Source organism: Octopus bimaculoides, chromosome 6 (genome assembly GCF_001194135.2).
Source record: "Octopus bimaculoides isolate UCB-OBI-ISO-001 chromosome 6, ASM119413v2, whole genome shotgun sequence".
Classification (NCBI taxonomy): Eukaryota; Metazoa; Mollusca; class Cephalopoda; order Octopoda; family Octopodidae; genus Octopus; species Octopus bimaculoides.
In genome coordinates this window covers 5,519,465-5,538,695 of record NC_068986.1, presented here as the reverse complement: position 1 = coordinate 5,538,695, position 19,231 = coordinate 5,519,465, and the positions used below count along the sequence as shown (strand labels likewise).

Here is a 19,231-nt window from a genome sequence, read left to right as displayed (position 1 = left end):
GTATAGGCTTTGGCTGCAGAAGATCTGTAACATTGAGTTTAGTCAATTAGGTATGTAGTGTAAACTTACAAGAAATGGTGAGTGCAGAAGATAAGTTAAGAAAATATGCTGGCATAAGAGGCAAGTTAAAAGTTAATGGTTGCTTCCTGCTTGTAGGCTCAATAGGCCTGGTTTCCATGGTTGTTGGCACTCCGTCGCTTACGACATCGAGGATTCCAGTTGATCCGATCAAAGGAACGGCCTGCTCGTGAAATTAACGTGCAAGTGGCTGAGCACTCCACAGGCACGTGTACCCTTAACGTAGTTCTCGGGGATATTCAGCGTGACAAGGCTGACCCTTTGAATTACAGGCACAACAGAAACAGGAAGTAAGAGTGAGAGAAAGTTGTGGTGAGAGAAAGTTGTGGTGAAAGAGTACAGCAGGGTTCGCCACCATCCCCTGCCAGAGCCTCGTGGAGCTTTAAGTGTTTTCGCTCAATAAACACTCACAACGCCCGGTCTGGGAATCGAAACCGCGATCCTATGACCGCGAGTCCGCTGCCCTAACCACTGGGCCAATGTGACTCCACGGTTTCCATGGTATGTAAACAACTAAACAACTGAGAGTACAAGCCCTCCCCACTGAAATGATACAACTTTGTCATACATTTAGCCTTCCCTGCCACCCAGTTGTCACTAGGACATATTTTCAGCTGAGTGAGCAGAAGCAATATGAAATTAAGTGTTTTGCTCAAGTACATAACACACCTCTTAGTCCAGGAGTCAAACTGATGATCACCAAACCACTAGGAGGTATGACAGTACTGTAACAAAAATGTATGATGTGAGCTAGATGAAGAAAATGATATATAACTAAAGTGAAATGTATCTGCAGCAGAGACAGATCAAAGATAATTATAGAGTGAAACAGTCTGATGAAATTTATGAAGCTTACATCTCAGACTCCGAAATTAAATGACAACTAGAATAAATCTTGTACAGTATATCTGAAAAACCTGAACCATCACAGACAAAAAAGATATCAAATAATACAAGAACTTACATAAAGCCATGTTCCTAGCATTTTCACTTATGATTTTTTTCTATGTATGCAATTCAAAATACATGAATCAAGTATTATTGGTTTTAATACTTTTATTACAAAAACATTTTTTTTTATTATTATTAAAAGAGACTGATTAAATGATAGTTAACAAAACTGTATAAAATATTTTTAATAATATTTTTCTCAGTGTTTTAAAGGAAATTAGAATGTAAATAAATCAGATATAATGTTAGAATTTTATGATGTAACCACATGATTTAAAAAAAATATTAAACAAATAATATTGCTATAAATAAATAGACAATTATCAATAAATATATAAGTGATTTTCTGATTGTGCAACAAGTGTTCTTACATATACATATATATATATGTGTGTGTCTGTGTGCATATATACACATATATACACACACACATACATATATATATATACACACACACACATACATATATACACACACATTATATAGAGATTTATGAATATGTGTATATATAAGATATATACAAATAAACACACACATGCATATATATACATACACACACACACACACATATATATATACACATACATTAATGATTACATATAAACATACATATACAGATTACGTACATACACACATAAACACATTACACATACATGCATATATATATATATATATATATATGCTGGCCCTCAAAATAATTATTTTCTTTTCAATGCCATGATTTCCTAAAATGAAATCTCAAATTGAACAGAATCTGATATTACATGCATATGTGTGTGATTTGTAGTCTGTTGGGCAATGAGAAAGCTTAGGTATAAACGGTTGGCCTATGAGGTGTGTTTAAGCCAAGAATGAGGGTGCTTAAAGTAGGGTCAGGATCAGCAGTGAGCTCAATGAAGAATTTAGTGTACAGGTAAGTGTCTTTCTTAGTCCTCTCCCTCTGTCCTCAGACCTCGTCTCTTCAACCTAAAAGCTGAGGTGATCAGATATTAGATGCTCTTGGAACATCTGTTGAAGAACTGCAGAAATTCATAACCTGGAAGAGTGGGTCTGAGCTAAAAGGCTTGAAGGTGAATATGGCCAAGACTAAGGTAACATTTAGTAACAGGAGCCAACAAAGCCCAATATCATCTAAGAAATGGTGTTCTTTTTTTTTTTGTTTGTTTGTTTTCTTTGCATGCAATTAATGCATAAACAAAAAGATGTGTCATCTCTAGCAGATAGATTGGCAGGGAAGTAAAAATTTAAGCGCTTCAGATGCTAACAGTATGACCAGTGATGGAAGATAAGGACAGGGGCAGACTTAGTCGAAGAGGATTGTAAGGTCTGTTAACTAAGTGTTACCAATGTTTCAAATGGATCTGGAGACAGTATGATTCAAGGGGGAAAAATAAAGGGGTCTGAAAAAAGCTTAGAAAACTGCCGCCTCTGATGGAAATAAAATATTTCTCTGCCTATGAAAGGCAGACTCTATAAAGCATGTGTCAGAAATGGTATGCTTGTATGGCAGTGAATGCAGAGGATCTGCAGCAATTGGTTAAGGAAGGAATTGAGTATGACCTGCTTGATGTGCAATAGTTATTGACATAAAATGTTGGACATGAGTGGGTTGAGAAAGCAACTGGGCATCAAAGGCATTGGTCGATGTGGGCAGAAAAAAGAGAGAACTATGCTGGTATGGACATTTAATGTTGACGGATAATGCATGCAGGATGAAAATGGACTGAGTTGATGGTGGAAAATACCCGCAGTAGAGGTAGACCAAGGAAGACTTGGGAAGAAGTAGTTAGATCAAACCTGAGAATGTTGAGCCTCACAGATGAGATGACATAATATCGAGACCCAGAAAAAGATGTTGTATTGCAGATCCATCCAACCCATGCCAGCATGGGAAAAATAGATTTTAAAATGAAGATGAAATAATACTTACTTTCCTCTCTTAAAGTAAGTGCTTAACATTTATTTAATTCCACATAATGTGAAAGATGTAACATAAAGGGTTAAAAAAATGATTGGATACTGAAGGAATGTTTCATGAAAAAAAATCATATTGATGGGAAAAATTAAATACAAGAAAATGGTCATTTTTTTTTCTTAATAGTAAATAAAAAGATCAGAATCATATGGAGACTGACTGTAAAATAATGGATTTTTGCCTTTTTTTCACCTCAAAATGTTTTCGTTCAAGTCTATATTTAATATTGGACCATAGTTATACATAAATTACATAACTGATTATTATCTTAGAAATCCTTTAGGCTTTGAATATATGCACTGCACGTACTACGTACTGTCGGCATATTGGACATTCATTAAGTTTACGGCCACACTGAGTGCAGGACACCATATGACCACACTCCAAAAGGACACAGTCTATTGGGGAATCCATGCAAATCTTGCACATTTCATCATCATTTAAAACTGGAGAATCTGGGTCTGAAAAATATAATTATTTACAAAAAGAGTTAACTAACTGAAATGAAATATTTAGGTTTTGCTTTTTTAAATACTTTTCTATTTTACTATTGAAGCTATTGTAAAATAAATCTTTGGAAATAGAGTTATAAAGTAAATATTATATAGTTTAAGAGGTGAACAGAGCTTTGTTTTCAAGAAAAGGAACATAGAAAGTAATAAGCAGCATTCAGTTTTAGAAGCATCCGTAAACTTTATGTTCATCTTCAAAAATTATAACGGAATCAAAAGAAAAGAAAATCTACTACATAGAAAAATTGAAAGCAAAGAAGTTTCGAGGTAGTAATGACAGCAAACTAAGGATTAGCTTGAAAATGTGTTAAAGAATACAACAAATTCGAAAATTTATAGAGAAAAGATAGAAGAACAGACCATAAAATGGAAAGCTGGAATTAAAATGCTAATTATGAAATAATATAAAACTTCAGGAAGCAGTCTGTAGGAATGTTTACAATTTGCATGGAGCTCAGCTTCAAATGGAGATGTCACCTTTTGTAGCTGAGTAGCAAACAGTCACATCTGTTGACAGGTATAGCTGTGTGGTAAGCAGTTTGCTTCCCAACCACATGGTTTTAGTTTCATTCCCACATATGGCACCTTAGGCAAGTACCTTCTACTGTAGCCTTGAGCCAACCAAAGCTTTTAGAGTGGGTGGAAACTGAAAGAAGTCTTTCATATATTATGTGTGTATTTGTGTTTGTCACACCAGCACTGTGTGACAACTGGTGTTGGTTCGTTTGTGTCCCTGTAACTTAGCAGTTCAGCAAAGGAAACTGTCAGGATATGTTCCAGCTCTAATGATTCTACCAGCTAGCTGGTATGCTCAAATACGCTGTAATGTGTGTGCCATATATTATACATATCGATAAAAATGTCTGTGCAAGCATGGTTATGTGGTTTCAGGTTCGGTCCCACAGCACAGCACCTTGGGCAAGTCTCGGGCAAACCAACGCCATGTGAGTGGACTTGGTAAACAGAAACTGTGTGGAAGCCCATCATGTGTGTGTCTGCATGTCTTTGTGTTTGTCACCCCACCTACTACCACTTGACAACCAGTGTTGCTGTGTTAACTTAGAAGTTTAACAAAAGAGACCGACAGACTAAGTACCAGACTTAAACACATAAGTACTGGGGTTAATTTGTCTGACTAAACCAAGCTAGATGGTACTCCAGCATGGGCACAATCCAATAACTGAAATAGGTAAAAGATAATTCATCATACATGAATTGATAAAGAAAAATAGGTGGTTGGCTTCACACACAGCCAACCACCTATTTCAGACAAAGACAAAGCATTGATGGGTATTCGTTCATTTTTAAACTTATTTTCATTTCTAAAAGTATATATATAGTCTTATACATACATATATATATATACAAATTCAAATCCCACAAGTTTACAGAATAAAATCCACATATAGTATTCAATCATAAAAAAATCATTAAAAAATTTAACTGTGATTACCTTTTTTCTGTTGTCTCTGAGCTTCCCATAATCTCCGAACTCTGTCTAAAAGTTCCCATTTTTCTACACACCCCTTATAGTCAACAAAATGAAACGAAAGTATTTCTTTTAATTCTTTGACAGTCAAGTTAGCAACTGCTTCTATATTGTCAATGGTGTTAAGATTAATATATGCAGGTTTGGACGGTGAAAAACATGGGAGGCTGGAACTCTGCAACAAAAATTTAAATAATTATGAATCTGTGTTTGATTGGTTTTTAGCCAACAGATTCTAATGAAAAATACAACAGGTAAGAAATGAGAAAACAAGTTCATATATGTTACATGAACATATACTGGGAATTAATTTAGATAATATTAAGAAACAGATGTTTCTTAATATTTTCTGGTGCAAGATAATCTGGGGCCTTGGGCCACTTGTGTGGCTTTGTAGCTAATAAAGAAGTCGTCCAACCCATGCTAGCATGGAAAGCGGACGTTAAACGATGATGATGATGATATGCTCTACTTTGTGTATTGAGTTCTAAATAACCTGTTTGTACCAACAACACTATACATGTACATGTTTTTATGGGAAGGTGTAGGGGAAATATTACCTTGCATGGAAACAGACAAAGGTCAGTTGTAGAAAAGTCTGTCTCAAATAAGTTTCATCTGACCCATGCAAGCATGGACAAGTGGATGTAAAAACAAAGATGATGAAATGCATGGTATAATATAAATACAGAGTAACTGGAGCTGGAATAGTTTTACTCATTCACAGCTCAACTACAACAACAATATAAGCAAAGTTAGAATTTTCAAGAGTTGCAGTTTTGATTTACCAATCTGAAGAAGACCTCTGACAGAGTACCACGCTCTACAAGGGGGTGCTGAAAAGTTACTGACTTTAGGTAAAAGAAACTACAGTAGAATCAATAAATTATGATTTTATTCAACATATTTCCCTCTCAAATTCACACACTTATTGCAGTGGTCCATCAGTTTTTCTAAGCCCAGTAAAAGAACCCGGAAGGTTGGGTCTCCAACCAGGCCTTTCACAATACCCTTAAAGCCACAAACTTTTCAGCACCCTCTTGTATAGTCTGATGGTCTTTGTAACGGAAGACAGAACAGTTTAACCACTTAGCAATCAGATTACTCTGTCAAATGTAATGCTTAGTTATTTCACATCGTTTTGAATTAATCAAGCAGACAGACATAGTAAGGTAGGTGTAAGAGGCTAGATCTGGCTGGTTTGAACATTAAATAGATAGAATATTTGGGCCAGATATGGCCAGTTTAAATGCTAAAGGGTTTAGAATGGCAGTTTGCAGGAATTCTTGTATACTGATGACCAAGTTTCTATAGGTTTGTTGAAGAATTAGTGAAGAAATTCCAGATATGGAAACAAAACCTAAAATCACAAAACTTCAGAGTAAACTTAGTAAAAACTGAAGTTTTGATAAAAAAAGAGATAAGACAGGAGCTGGCTACCAAGAGAAATGTCTGTACTCAACATGCAGAAAAGGGGTAAGTAGAAAGCCATTATCTTTCTAATGCTTTGAGAGTTTCCATATAAGTGGAAGTGGTTGACAGCTTCTGTTATCTGACCTAAAGAAAAATAGCAGAGCATGCTCTGAAAACATAATGACAAGATTAAGGACAAGATGAAAAAAAGTTAAGGGAGCTATTACTTCTGCTGACAACAAAGAGTTTCTCTCTCTCTGAGTGGAAGGCAGATTGTATAATGCTAGTGTATAAAGTGCAACATTGCATGGTAGTAAGACAGGGGGACTAAATAGGAAAAATGTGTGAGTGTGCTCTATTAGATATGTAATTTTAGCATTCATCAACAAGGCACAGGGTAATTTGTGAGAAAAACTGGGTTTATAACAGGGAATAGATGCAAGATAGATGATCATGTTGGTACAGACACATAATGTGTATAGAGGAGGAAAGTTGAGTAAATAAGTTTCAGGAGATCTAAATAAAACACATATGTAGCAGGAGAAGACCAAGGAAGACATGAGCAGAAGTGGTGGAAGCTCCTCCCATGATTCAAAACTTCACAAAGGAGATAGCATAGCAAGAGGCAAAATGCTGTGTTGGAAAGTATTCATACAACCTATACAAGTATGAAAAAATGTATGTAAAAATGACAATGATATTATTAGCCTTACTCTAAAACATGAAGCTCTAATAAACAAGGATTATCACTTCTCATTTAAGTTGAGTCAAATCACTCAATTCACTCAAACTAGAATAAGTCTGAAGATTCATAGTTTCTTTTTCTTTTTGGAAAGATACAACAGTAATTTCCCATTACCTTCTGTTAGTTTATTTTTACAGTTTACTCTGCTAATCTTCTGCTCTCCCAAGCTTATCCTTGAGACACAGTGGCTTTGAAATCCTTAGGCATGAGGGCTGGTTCACTTGACACCAAGATATTTCTACACACTGTTGGGCCTATGTGATATAAGACCATCTTGTATGCCTTAGCCAAGGACCATCTCACCAGTATACCTTAGCCAAGGACCATCTCACCAGTATGCCTTAGCCAAAGACCATCTGCTATTTGACTTGTATTAAAGCCCTTGACAGGCACTACCACACTGAGCCACAGCAGACCTAGGAGTAGTGGTGACTAATTAGTAACCCCATATCCACCAAGATACCTAAACTCTTGAGCTGGAGATCCACCACTAGGGCACACTTCATACACAAGAATCATACAATCTCCCTTTTAATCTCTCAGAGATGTCCTTTGTTGTCATCAGAAGTATTAACTCATTGATCATTTACCACCCCATTCTTATTCTGGCTACATTTTCAGTACATCTACCTCCGCTTCTAATTAGGTTACCTGATAAGTTACTTTTAACGAGGCTGCCGAACATTTGAAGTTTATTCTGCATGCATTCTTACTAATTACTCTTATGTAACTGTCATGATCTTTCTTTCACCAGAAAATGTTCCCTTACTGTACTGCTAATCATTAGATCCTCTTTCCCTGGTAGCTCATTTCTGATGTTCATCATTCTCTTTTAACATTGACTTTTTCTATGTCCAGCCATTACAGTCACTCTTTCTTACCAATATAATGAAAAACCCATTACCTGTGCAGTATCGTTGGTTGATCTTAATGGCAATCGACTTCCCTGACTGTTATCCCAAGATTGTGTTATCAATGTAGCGCTACTACTTAATCCCTCACTGGTGTGATTGTTACGACTGTGTGATGTGTAGATATGCATGCTGCCTCCCTCTTGCGATTCTTCCTCGGCAGAATCTTCAACTCCATTAGAAGAGATTCGAGGATGAACACGCCCTTCATCTGATTCCATATCAAGCTACAAACACAAAAAAAAAAAATAATAAATTTCAATGTTAAATATTTTAATAGAAGAAAGAAATGCAGTTGTGGTATAATGAAGATAATTCAGGAAGGAGAGAAATGTGAATGTGTTGTAGTGAAGATAAACCAGATATGAGAGAAATGAGGCTGTGTTCTACAAGGAAAGTCAGGCAGAAGAGAGTAAGACTAACACTCACTTCCATTATAGAGATGTTAAGTATTCTTGGTTCAAAATGACAACATTTATGAAAATATCAAGAATATTGAACAGTTCATCGTCATCATCGATTAACATCTTTTCGATAATGAAACTTCAACACATTTTAAATTTAGAAGATATAAACCCTATCGATTACTATTCATAAACATTTCACAAGTTGATTTTACTGAGCATTAAAGTCTACAAATTTAGTTTACAGTGATTATAATTCTAACTAAAAGAATTCTCATTCCACTTACCTTGCCTTTCATCACTTGTGTTGTGTCAACCCCCACCCCAGACTCCAAACTAATCATTATACCCAGTGCTTCCTTCTCAGAACATCAGCACTTGGAATTTCCTTCCTGTTCATATCTTTCCCTCAAGTGTTGGTTTACAAAGGTTCAAGAACATTAATGACATCAATCTCACTTGCCTGGGAGAGGGCCTGCGAAGGCCACAAGCACTGCTGCCTCATCTAGGCCCAACAAGTAAAAATGTCAAGAACAACTAATGTTAAAACACAGTAAAATACTTACTTGATATCGGAAGTATGTATGTGGTGGTTGGTAAGTTTCCTGACCAAAATGACACACAAGTAATTCAACCAAATCATATTTTTCGGTACAGGTGTTTGTAGATATGTTTTTCTTATTGAGAAACACTTGTAAATCTTTGATTTTCCACTGCATCAAGTCACTGCGAGTAAAATTTCCAGAAGCTAAAATCTGACACTTATGACACTGCCGAACAGGCTGTATAGTGTTCCATTGTCGCTGGCAGCAAGATGAGCAGAAATATCGACCACAGTGGCAACAGGTTTTCTACATTAAAATGAATTGGCACCATAATTAGTTATCAGCAGATAACATTGAAACATAAAACCAACAAATTAAAATCATATATTAGTTAATATTTTATTGATTGTCCCTCGTCTCTTCTCTATCATCTTCTAATCATTCACACATGTAATAAATGGAATCAGCTGACTGACTGGGATCCAAAGCACTAGACAGTGGACAAACAACCCTACTGAAATTAGTCTCAGAAAGTAAGTGAAATAGCTACAATCAGGACTTAAATCTAGATCTAATCTTAGTCTATATTCTATTCTATGGTACTCATTGCAGTAACTCATATACACACACATCCTGATCATTGGTACAACACGAGCCAATGATGACGCTTCTATATGATTGCTTGACCAGCTAGAAATAACAGTCAAACCTCCCTCAAATCACATCCGTACTATCTGAACATTGGAAAAGCATATTGGATAATGTCACCCTAGATATGCAAAGATAGGATGATCAAAACTAAAATGCTTTTGATCATCAAAGACCTGCTTGTTTAGGAACTACATAGCAACAATTTGATTTCCAGACAAGACAGTCTTATATGAAAGAAGAAAATATTTTCACTACAAATATTTAGACTAGATGAGTATTTTTCTAAACAGCTATTTATTTATGAAAGACAGACAGGAAAATTAAAATATAAATTCAATTGTAACAAACCTTTCTCTTAAATGTATTGAACTGAGCAGTACAGGACTCACAAGACATTCCAGGCTGGTTACTTAAAACAGCTGCTGCATCAGTTCTGGGTGGATGGCTTGGTGAAAAATAACTTGGAGATAAATTAGAAGGTTGCCTCCCCCTCCCTTCAGCCTTCACAACACCAGCCCCCATATACAAGTTAAGATACAAATAATAGGTGACACGTTGCAGCAAGTTGGAATGTCAGCTTTACAAAAAAATATTTAACTGAATAGATTCTGATATGATGATAATCTGAAATATAAAAGTAAAAAACAAGAATGTCAAAAGGATAACATTATATTACATGTGAATCACATATTTATGTTAGACAAATGACTTATTTATAAACACACACATACATGTATAGAAGAACAATAATATACAACCTCTGTCACTAGTTAATCTACAGGTCAGAAGTTATAAATTTGTGTCACAAGTGAGAAGTCATTTTTAATGTTTTAGTCTGAAGGGCCCATAATCTTAGTGAATCTTCCAAGATATGTGAGATCAATGCAGTAGACATTCAGCTTTAATAATACTATCATAATAGTGGGAGCAGCACTCTGTTATCGGTCAAGATCATAATTGCAATGCTGTCCTAAATGTGGAGGCACTACCATATTTTGGGTCAGGTTTTTCACTGCTGTGCTGCCCCAGAGGTGGGACAGTACTCTAATGTTGGCCAAGTTGACCACTGCAGTACTGTCCTTGGGGAGTACTCTCCTATGGGTCAGGTTGATGACTGCAGTACTGTCTCAAATGTAGAAGTTGTATTCTTTTGTTCCAAATATGGGATCAGTACTCTATAGTTGGTCTCAGTTGAACTTTGTAGAAATTTAATAGTTGACCAAACCAAAGATATTTTTCAGCCTTGAAGAAAAAGGCTAGTTTTTTGGGGACACAGATTTAACTGTATTATGTGAGGGCATCAGGAAGGATCATCAGAAATTGAGAGGCTCAGCATTCTATAGCAAGTTTAAGGACTTTGTGTCATCATCATTGTTTAACGTCCGTTTTCCATGCTGGCATGGGTTGGACGGTTTGACTGGGGTCTGGGAAGCCAGGAGGCTGCATCAGGCTCCAATCTGATCTGGTAGTGTTTCTACAGCTGGATGCCCTTCCTAACGCCAACCACTCCGAGAGTGTAGTGGGTGCTTTTACATGCCACCGGCACAGAGGCCAGAGGGGGCTGGCATCGACCACATTTGGATGGTGTTTTTATGTGCCACCAGCACAGGAGCCAGAGGGGGCTGGCATCGACTATGTTTGGATGATGTGTTGGACTTTAATTGTGTGTAGACAAAGTAGGTCTAAGGATGATTCCTGAGATTATACCTTTGTGCTGCTGAAGCAGATGATGATGTTTCACAGTCTCTCATCACCATCGTTTAACGTCCACCTTCCAGGATGGCATGGGTCAGACGGGTTGATAGAAACTGACCAGGCAAAAGACTACACCAGACTTTTGTATCTGTTTTGGCACAGCTTTTACAGCTGGACGCCCTTCTTAACATCAACCACCCCACAGAGTGCGCTGAGTATATTTTATGTGGCACTAGCACAGGTAGGGTCAGTTTTGGCATGGTTTTTACAGCTGGATGCCCTTCCAAATGCCAGCCACTTTACAGTGTGGACTGGATGCTTTTTTATGTGGCACCAGCACAGGTGGGATCACCAAGTAACTTGCAAGACAAAGAACCTTTGAGAGGTGAGAGGACATTAGAGGAGGTGATTTAGTATCAGATAATGAAAGAGAGACAGAAACAGATGTATTGTTGTAGAGGAGGCAAATGGTTACCCTAAGAGAGAGAGAGAGAGAGAGAGAGAGGGGGGAGGGAGAGAGAGAGAGAGAGAGGGAAGTACAAAAAAAAGGGTGGATATATAGGAAGCCTAGACTACATGCAGATGACATCTGTATGTGGAATGTTAAGGCAGGAACATTATTGAAGGTTATAGCAAGAAGTTATTAATGTACAAAAGGCAGAGTCAGGAGGACATAACTGAGCCTTGGAGCACACCAGAGTTTGAGACAGAGATAACCTCATTCAATACATGTAGTGGTGTAATCTGATAGTAGACTTCCAATTGAGAAGTGAGATGGATGGAATCATTGACAGGCAACTTATTAAGAAGTTCTCAATGTCAGACATGATCAAATGTTTTGATGTCAAGTGTTATGACATTGCTTTCAGCAAATTTCTCAAATGCAAGGGAACATTGTTGAGTGACAAATGAAAACAGCACCCTCACAAATAGATTTAGATATACTAAAGCTGTACTGGTAATTGTTAAGAAGTTGGAAGTGAGTGTGATAGGCCAATAGTGTTCAGAGTTAGAAAGAGTTGTTCTTTTGAATGGGGCAGGCACACTAGCATGAGATCTGGACTGGTCCATGTTGAGAAAGGAAGATCAGGAGTTTGGTGAGGAAAGTGGCTAGTTATGTGACACTGTGTCTGAAGGTAATGGAAGAGACATTACCAGGGTTGGTCACCTTGTTGGTTTAAAGTCACACATTAGCATCCATGCTAACTGGATGTATCCGAGTTTTTAGAATGGATTACTCTGTATCGCTGTGTATTGTAAGAGATGACTAAAAGGAATGAGTCGTAGTAAGAAGAGCATCCATTTGCAAAAACTGCTTCAAAATATCTTGGTGAACCCATAACAGCACGGAAGAGCAAATATAAAAACAATGACGGTGATAATGATTCCAAAACCTCTTGCTAAATATTTACCCTCACAATGTCATTAGCAAAGATACTGAAGACACATTTACCTCAATCATCTATAGCAGGCAGTAAATTCCTCACTGAACTCCTCGTTCATTCTTACATTGCTGACATGGCCTGCATAGTTTGTGGGCTATCTATCTTCATCTAGTTTTCTTAGTAACCAGTAGATTATAAAGTGTGGTAGTCAGTCAAAAGCCTTCCTCCAGGTCAATGAACACAAAATATATGATTTGTACTTTGGTAAGCACTTCTATAGTTGTCACATAAAGAAGAGAGCATGTCACATAAATCCAAAGTACATCTCATCTAAACTAATTTTCTTCCTAATTAGTTTATGCTATAAGTTTTTCTATTACTTTCATAACTTGGTCCATCAATTTAATGCTTCTGTGTAGTTGCTTCTTTCTTGAACATTCCCTTTGTCCTTCTAAGAGGTTGATGATAATTCTGCTATGTTTGTCCTTAGGAATAACCCCTTCCTGTAAAACCTGAATGACTACATATATGCCTAATGCATACTACTTCACCAGATGTTTTTAACTTCTCAAGGACTATCCTTGATTGTCCAGCTGCTTAAACATGAAATTTATATATGTAAGCCATTGAACATCATCCTGGCTGGAACTGCTCTGAGAGTTGAAAATAAAATAGAGATCTTGGAATAAAATATTGGGTTGTCTGGAAAGTTCGTGCTGATTTTTAAAGGAAAGAAAAAGGTCAATAAATACTTGCCATTACATTTTTAATCAACCAAATATGAACCATTTTCGTGCACAATGCGTCTCCATCTTTCCTTTAACTTGAAAATACCCTCTTCCCAGAATTGAGGTGGTTTCATGGCAAATAAATCAAAAGGTAAGCTACTATAAATCAGCACGAACTTTCCGGACAACCCAATACTATCATGAGATATCAACATATAAAAATTTATCCTTTAGTAAATCATGTTGTTTCACCAAACTTTCCATAATTGCTGATTATTTTGAAAATTAAAATACAAAGGTAAAATGTACTTTTGTTAGAAATATGGTCACAAAAGGTTTAACACTATTACATTTTTATGTAGGAAGAATCAGTTATGCTGTCTTATTTACAGCCAGCACTTACCTCTAGATGTAGGTGTTAATTGGCTAAGATACAAATATCTTACTGTTTAAAAAAAATATATATGTAGGAAGAATCAGTTATGCTGTCTTATTTACAGCCAGCACTTACCTCTAGATGTAGGTGTTAATTGGCTAAGATACGAATATCTTACTGTTTAAAAAAAATATATAAAAATAAAAAGTTTGTCAACTGCAAATAGCACTCCTACAAATCTTGATATCTACTGGCAACACCAGGTGAAATAACATGCTTACTCATCTAACGCACATTAAATTAAAAAACAACTGACAAGCCTGACTAAACTCTCATAACAGATATAAACTTATGTATGACCCATATACTAGCTGACCAACAACTTAATAGAACTAGTTATATTGCTGAACCTCATTGAATATTACTATTACAAGCAGAATCACCAGAATACTGGGCAAAATAGCTTTCAATGTTACTAGTTCTTTACATTGTTAGTTCAAATCTGAGGTCAATTTAGCCTTGCAACTCTCTGGAATTGATAAAATCAGTATCAATCAAATACTGGGGTTGATGACATCAGCCTTCCCACAATCAAAATTACTGACCTTGTACCTAAATCAGAAACTTATAATTTAGGTACAATGTAAATGACTAAGCCCACTCCAACAATATCTGATTGTCATCATCACCATCATGGTTCTAAAGGCTTGTACTGCACCACATGGTGTACCTGTGTTCTTGAGATACATGCAGCATTGCCGTTTTAGAATATGTGCCATATAGAATGTGGTATTACTAAGGATTAGAATAATTCAACTTCACTAGAAATTTTTATCACTCTATTTCATAAAAAAAAAAAAAGAGAAAAATATCCCAGTTATTAAATTCAAATCAAAAATATTATTTCTTACCTTAAAATAAAATTAGAAAACATCTGAAAATCAAGTTTCCTGCCCTGAAAATATAAATGAAATATACATATTTAAGTATATATGAATAGTGCATATATAAGTATATATGAATGTGTGTGTGTGTGTTTGCGTGTGTGTGTGTGTGTGTATATTTATACATGCACACACACATACATACATATATAAACCTATATATATCCTCGTCATTTAATGTCCACCTTCCATGCCGGCATGATACACACACATACATACATACATGTATACACATATATATCATTGTTTAACGTCCACTTTCCATGGTGGCATGATATATATATATACATATATACACACATACATACATATATAGACGTACATACACATACAGACATACATACATGCATACATATACATTAAAATATTTATAAATTCTATCTATGGATTATTATTATTACTATACACATACACACACACACACTTGTATACATATACATGTGTATATAACCATACTAAATCTTATATAGGAGCCATGAAAAATGAAATGATACTTAGATACAATTCCCACCAATCTACCCTTTAGAAATAGAAGTAAAGCAAACTCTACAGGACTTAGCAGCTACATCTGGGAATTAAAAGACAAAAAAGTCAACTATAGTTTAGAATGGTGTATCCTAGCAAAAACTTCATCTTATACCATTAACAATAAGTGCTGTGAGCTCTGTATAACAGAGAAACTACTAATTTTTTAATGGCCAAATCACCTCTGCTCAATAAAAAAATACGGAAATAATATTTTTTGTTTGCATAAAGGCCAATTCGTAAAACCCACTCATTCTTGTATACACCACTATCAGACCTACTTATCAGCGTATTACCTCCCCTTAACCTTCCCGATTCTAACAAGCTTATGCATATCTAACCCACATTATAAATAAAAATAACTATACCCTACGATAGCCTACCCCAACCTACATTATCAATAAATAATTAATATACCTAATCTACTTTCTACACTAGCCTATCTTTTACCTGCAATTCTTTTCAGTCGAGAAATACCAACTCTTTTTACATGTTAAATTACCCCTCTTCTATCTGTTTCTTTTCCTTTTCATTGCACTCCTCAAACCTAAAAGTTATTCTGATACTTTGTCTTTACATGCTAAATCGTACTTCTGCTAGATATAACCTTTACTCTTATTTATGGCTTCCTTTGCAAATATACAAACTACCCACAACCTATAAGTTATATAAACTACACCAGATATCCCTAATTAGGGATAACTCCCTCAGATTACACCAGCGGTCAACTAGCCGAACAGGCAGACACATGGAAGTCATGCTAATAACTAACTACAAGACTTCAGATTCAACCAACCTCTATTCTTTACCTACCTCACAATGGATTTAATGAACTTTGAACCCAACTAAAATGTAAGACTTTTGAATCATTGAACATTTTCTTTTCTGAATTCTCCATTTATCTTTTGCTCTATTCTTCTTTTTGTCTATCTCTGCCTTCTTCGTTCTGATGACGTCTACCATTTGCAATGAGGTAAATACATATTTACCTAAACATAGTACACAGAAACAGCTGTAAACTCACTCTTACCATCATCTTGCTTAACTAATTAAATAATGGCTTTTTAGCACCAAAGATACACTTCTATTTGTTGTTTTTCCTCGATTTTCTTATTGTCTGTATATACATTAAACTATGGCTTACCTTTTTAAATTACATGCTGCCGTATACTTTATACCAAGGACAATACTTACTGAGGTAATTACCAGGAGTGCCTCTGGATACTCCTATCCCTTAGAGGGCTTAACACCTCTAAATTATACCTTACATAACATATATATATCCATATAAACATGTAGATATATACATTTATACATGAATATATACATGTATGAGTGTGTGTGTATATATATATATATATATATATATATATATATACACACACGTGCACATATCTACCTATCTATCTATCTATATATCTATATATATATATAATTATTATAGAGGGTACATGAAGCACCAGCTTGCTAGAAAGGAGAGTCAAAATACATACACACAAACTTATATACGTAAACACACACAGGTAGGTTTAGGTAGGTAGGTAAGTAAGTAGATAGGTACATCACTTCCAGGATTCATTAGAATTTAGGCGTATCAACAAGTAAAATGTCAGGAATGGCTGGGTAATTAATACTGAGCTCACAGAAAAATAAAATAACCATTAGTTGTCATTTGTCGGTGATATACTGTAAGCATATATTTATACATATACATATATAGTTATATAAATATACATACAGGTATCAAATCTAATATAAACCATAGATCAGACCCGGGGTTGGTTCCAGGTATTGCGTACATATAAAAGAACACAAGTGGCATTCAAGATTCACAACAGCTGTTTTGGCTGCATTTTATTGATGCATCCATAAATTACATCATAGCAGAAGCCAGCCATTTTATACACATAAACAAGTAAGGTAGAAGCAAAAGTTGTTGACTCATTCACCAATGACCATAATAGACATGTGATATTTTGAAAAACTAGACATTCCAGAGCAAATATGTCAAATCCATCCTTTTTCTTAAAGTTGTTATCTTAACAGGATCTGACCTATTTGCGGAATATGATTCACTTTCTCTATAAATTCTGTTCTTTTTTCAAAATATCGCTTGCACATTATGATAATTGGTACATAGAAAGGATGGTTTTTGCCATATTTGCTCTGGGATATCTGCTTCACTTTCTCTAAAAATTCTACTCTTTTGTTGTTTTTTTTCTTTCAAAATATTACTTGTTCATTATGGTAGTTGGCAAATGAGTCATCTTTTGCTTCTACTTTACCTGGTTATGTGCTCAAAATTTAGCTGATGATGGCTGGTTTTTGTCATGATGTAATCTATGACAGCATCAATAAAATGCAGTTGAAACAGCTGTTACGAAATTTGAACCCCACTTTTGTTCTCCTTTCCTCTGTGTGTGTGTATGTGTGTGCATATATTCTTTATGTCATAAGAGTTAAGAATCTTTGAAAGATATGAAATAAATCTTTTTTAATGGTAGAACTCAAAGTACATCATCATAATCATCATTTAACATCTGCTTTCCATGCTGGCATGGGTAGGATGGTTTGACAGGGAACTGGCATACTGCAGGGCTGCACTGAGTTCTAATGTCATCTTTCACATGGTTTCTATAGCTGGATGCCTTTCCTAATGCCAACTGCTTTACAGAGTGTACTGGGTGCTTTATTTATGCATTCGGCTATACAACTTTACAGTGAGCACTGGATTTTTAAATCAGCACTAGTGAGGCTGCCATAAGACAGAAAAGAACAGGGAAAGAGGAGAAAGAAAGGGAGGAAAAAGCTCCCACTACTAAGAAGTATTTGGGAGAGGAAGGTGGAGATGATTGACTGATTGCCAGGTGTTGAAAGGCTTAAGTATGATAGAGGGACGAAAGTAATAAATAATTAGCTAGGATATTCATATCCTAGCTAGTAAAGGAGTAAAGACCACGAATGACCATGGGATTGCCAAGTTTATGGAAGACCAGCAGTCACCCATGAATACCAACATCTCCTCTCCACGCCACTGATGTTATCCAAGGGAAAGGCAAAGGCTGATACAGCTTGGCCCCAGTGATGTTGCAACTCATTTCTACAGCTGAGTGAACTGGAACAACGTGAAATAAAGTGTCTTGCTCAAGAACACAACACACAGCCTGGAGCGGGAATCAAACTCATAACCTCATGATTGTAAGCTTGATGCTCTAACCACTGAGCCATAGAATGTTGCACAATATCATGTGAAAAAGAAACCCTTAGATGAATAAAGTCAAAGGCTGCTTGTGGGACTGAACTCATAGCTTCTGTAAAGGCGACAAACATTCTACCATTATACTAAAGTAACTGTATGATTTTTTTCTCCATCCAATTTAGAAGTTTTGTTCTTATCAGTAAGAAATGTATGTTATATACATCATAAGAATTCAGAAATTTTGAGAGGTAGGAAGTAAACTGTTTTTAACAGTGGAATTTGAAGTACATAAAGTTATGAATATTAGTTATAAAACCACATGGATGGCAAAAAGTCAATGGACGGATATATACATACATATATACATACGTACATACATATATATTTGCTTATGAGTGCGTAAGTAATTATATCATTAATCTCTTATTTGTTTCAGTCATGTGACTGCAGCCATGCTGGAGCACTGCCTTGAAGGGTTTTTAGTTGAACAAATCAACCCCAGAGCTTATTTCTTTTTTTTAAGCCCAGTACTTATTCTATCAGTCTCTTCTGCCAAACCGCTAGGTTATGGAGATGTAAACACACTAACACCAGTTGTCAAGCAGTGATGGGGAGGCAAACACAGACACAACACTCACACATAGATATACACATAAACACACACACACACATATATATATATATATATATTTATATATATAGATA

General features: G+C 35.8%; 1 protein-coding gene across 5 annotated transcripts in view; it reads right to left on the bottom strand.

The window, feature by feature from the left end:
• Nucleotides 1-1,116: 1,116 nt before the first annotated feature.
• LOC106876032 (E3 ubiquitin-protein ligase RNF34) overlaps nucleotides 1,117-19,231 on the bottom strand; it is a 40,706-nt gene continuing 22,591 nt past the window's right edge. For 4 of the 5 annotated variants that reach the window (XM_052968580.1, XM_014924410.2, XM_052968581.1 and 1 more), the window contains 6 exons: nucleotides 14,770-14,813; nucleotides 10,023-10,298; nucleotides 9,045-9,329; nucleotides 8,068-8,301; nucleotides 4,970-5,180; nucleotides 1,117-3,465 (listed from right to left, as the gene is read on the bottom strand). In XM_052968580.1, coding sequence (XP_052824540.1) covers nucleotides 3,284-3,465; nucleotides 4,970-5,180; nucleotides 8,068-8,301; nucleotides 9,045-9,329; nucleotides 10,023-10,196 — 1,086 coding nt within the window. In that variant the 5' untranslated portion in view covers nucleotides 10,197-10,298; nucleotides 14,770-14,813 and the 3' untranslated portion in view covers nucleotides 1,117-3,283. Of the gene's footprint in view, nucleotides 3,466-4,969; nucleotides 5,181-8,067; nucleotides 8,302-9,044; nucleotides 9,330-10,022; nucleotides 10,299-13,885; nucleotides 13,906-14,769; nucleotides 14,814-19,231 lie in introns of those variants that run through there. The other variant, XM_052968583.1, reaches the window with a different exon arrangement.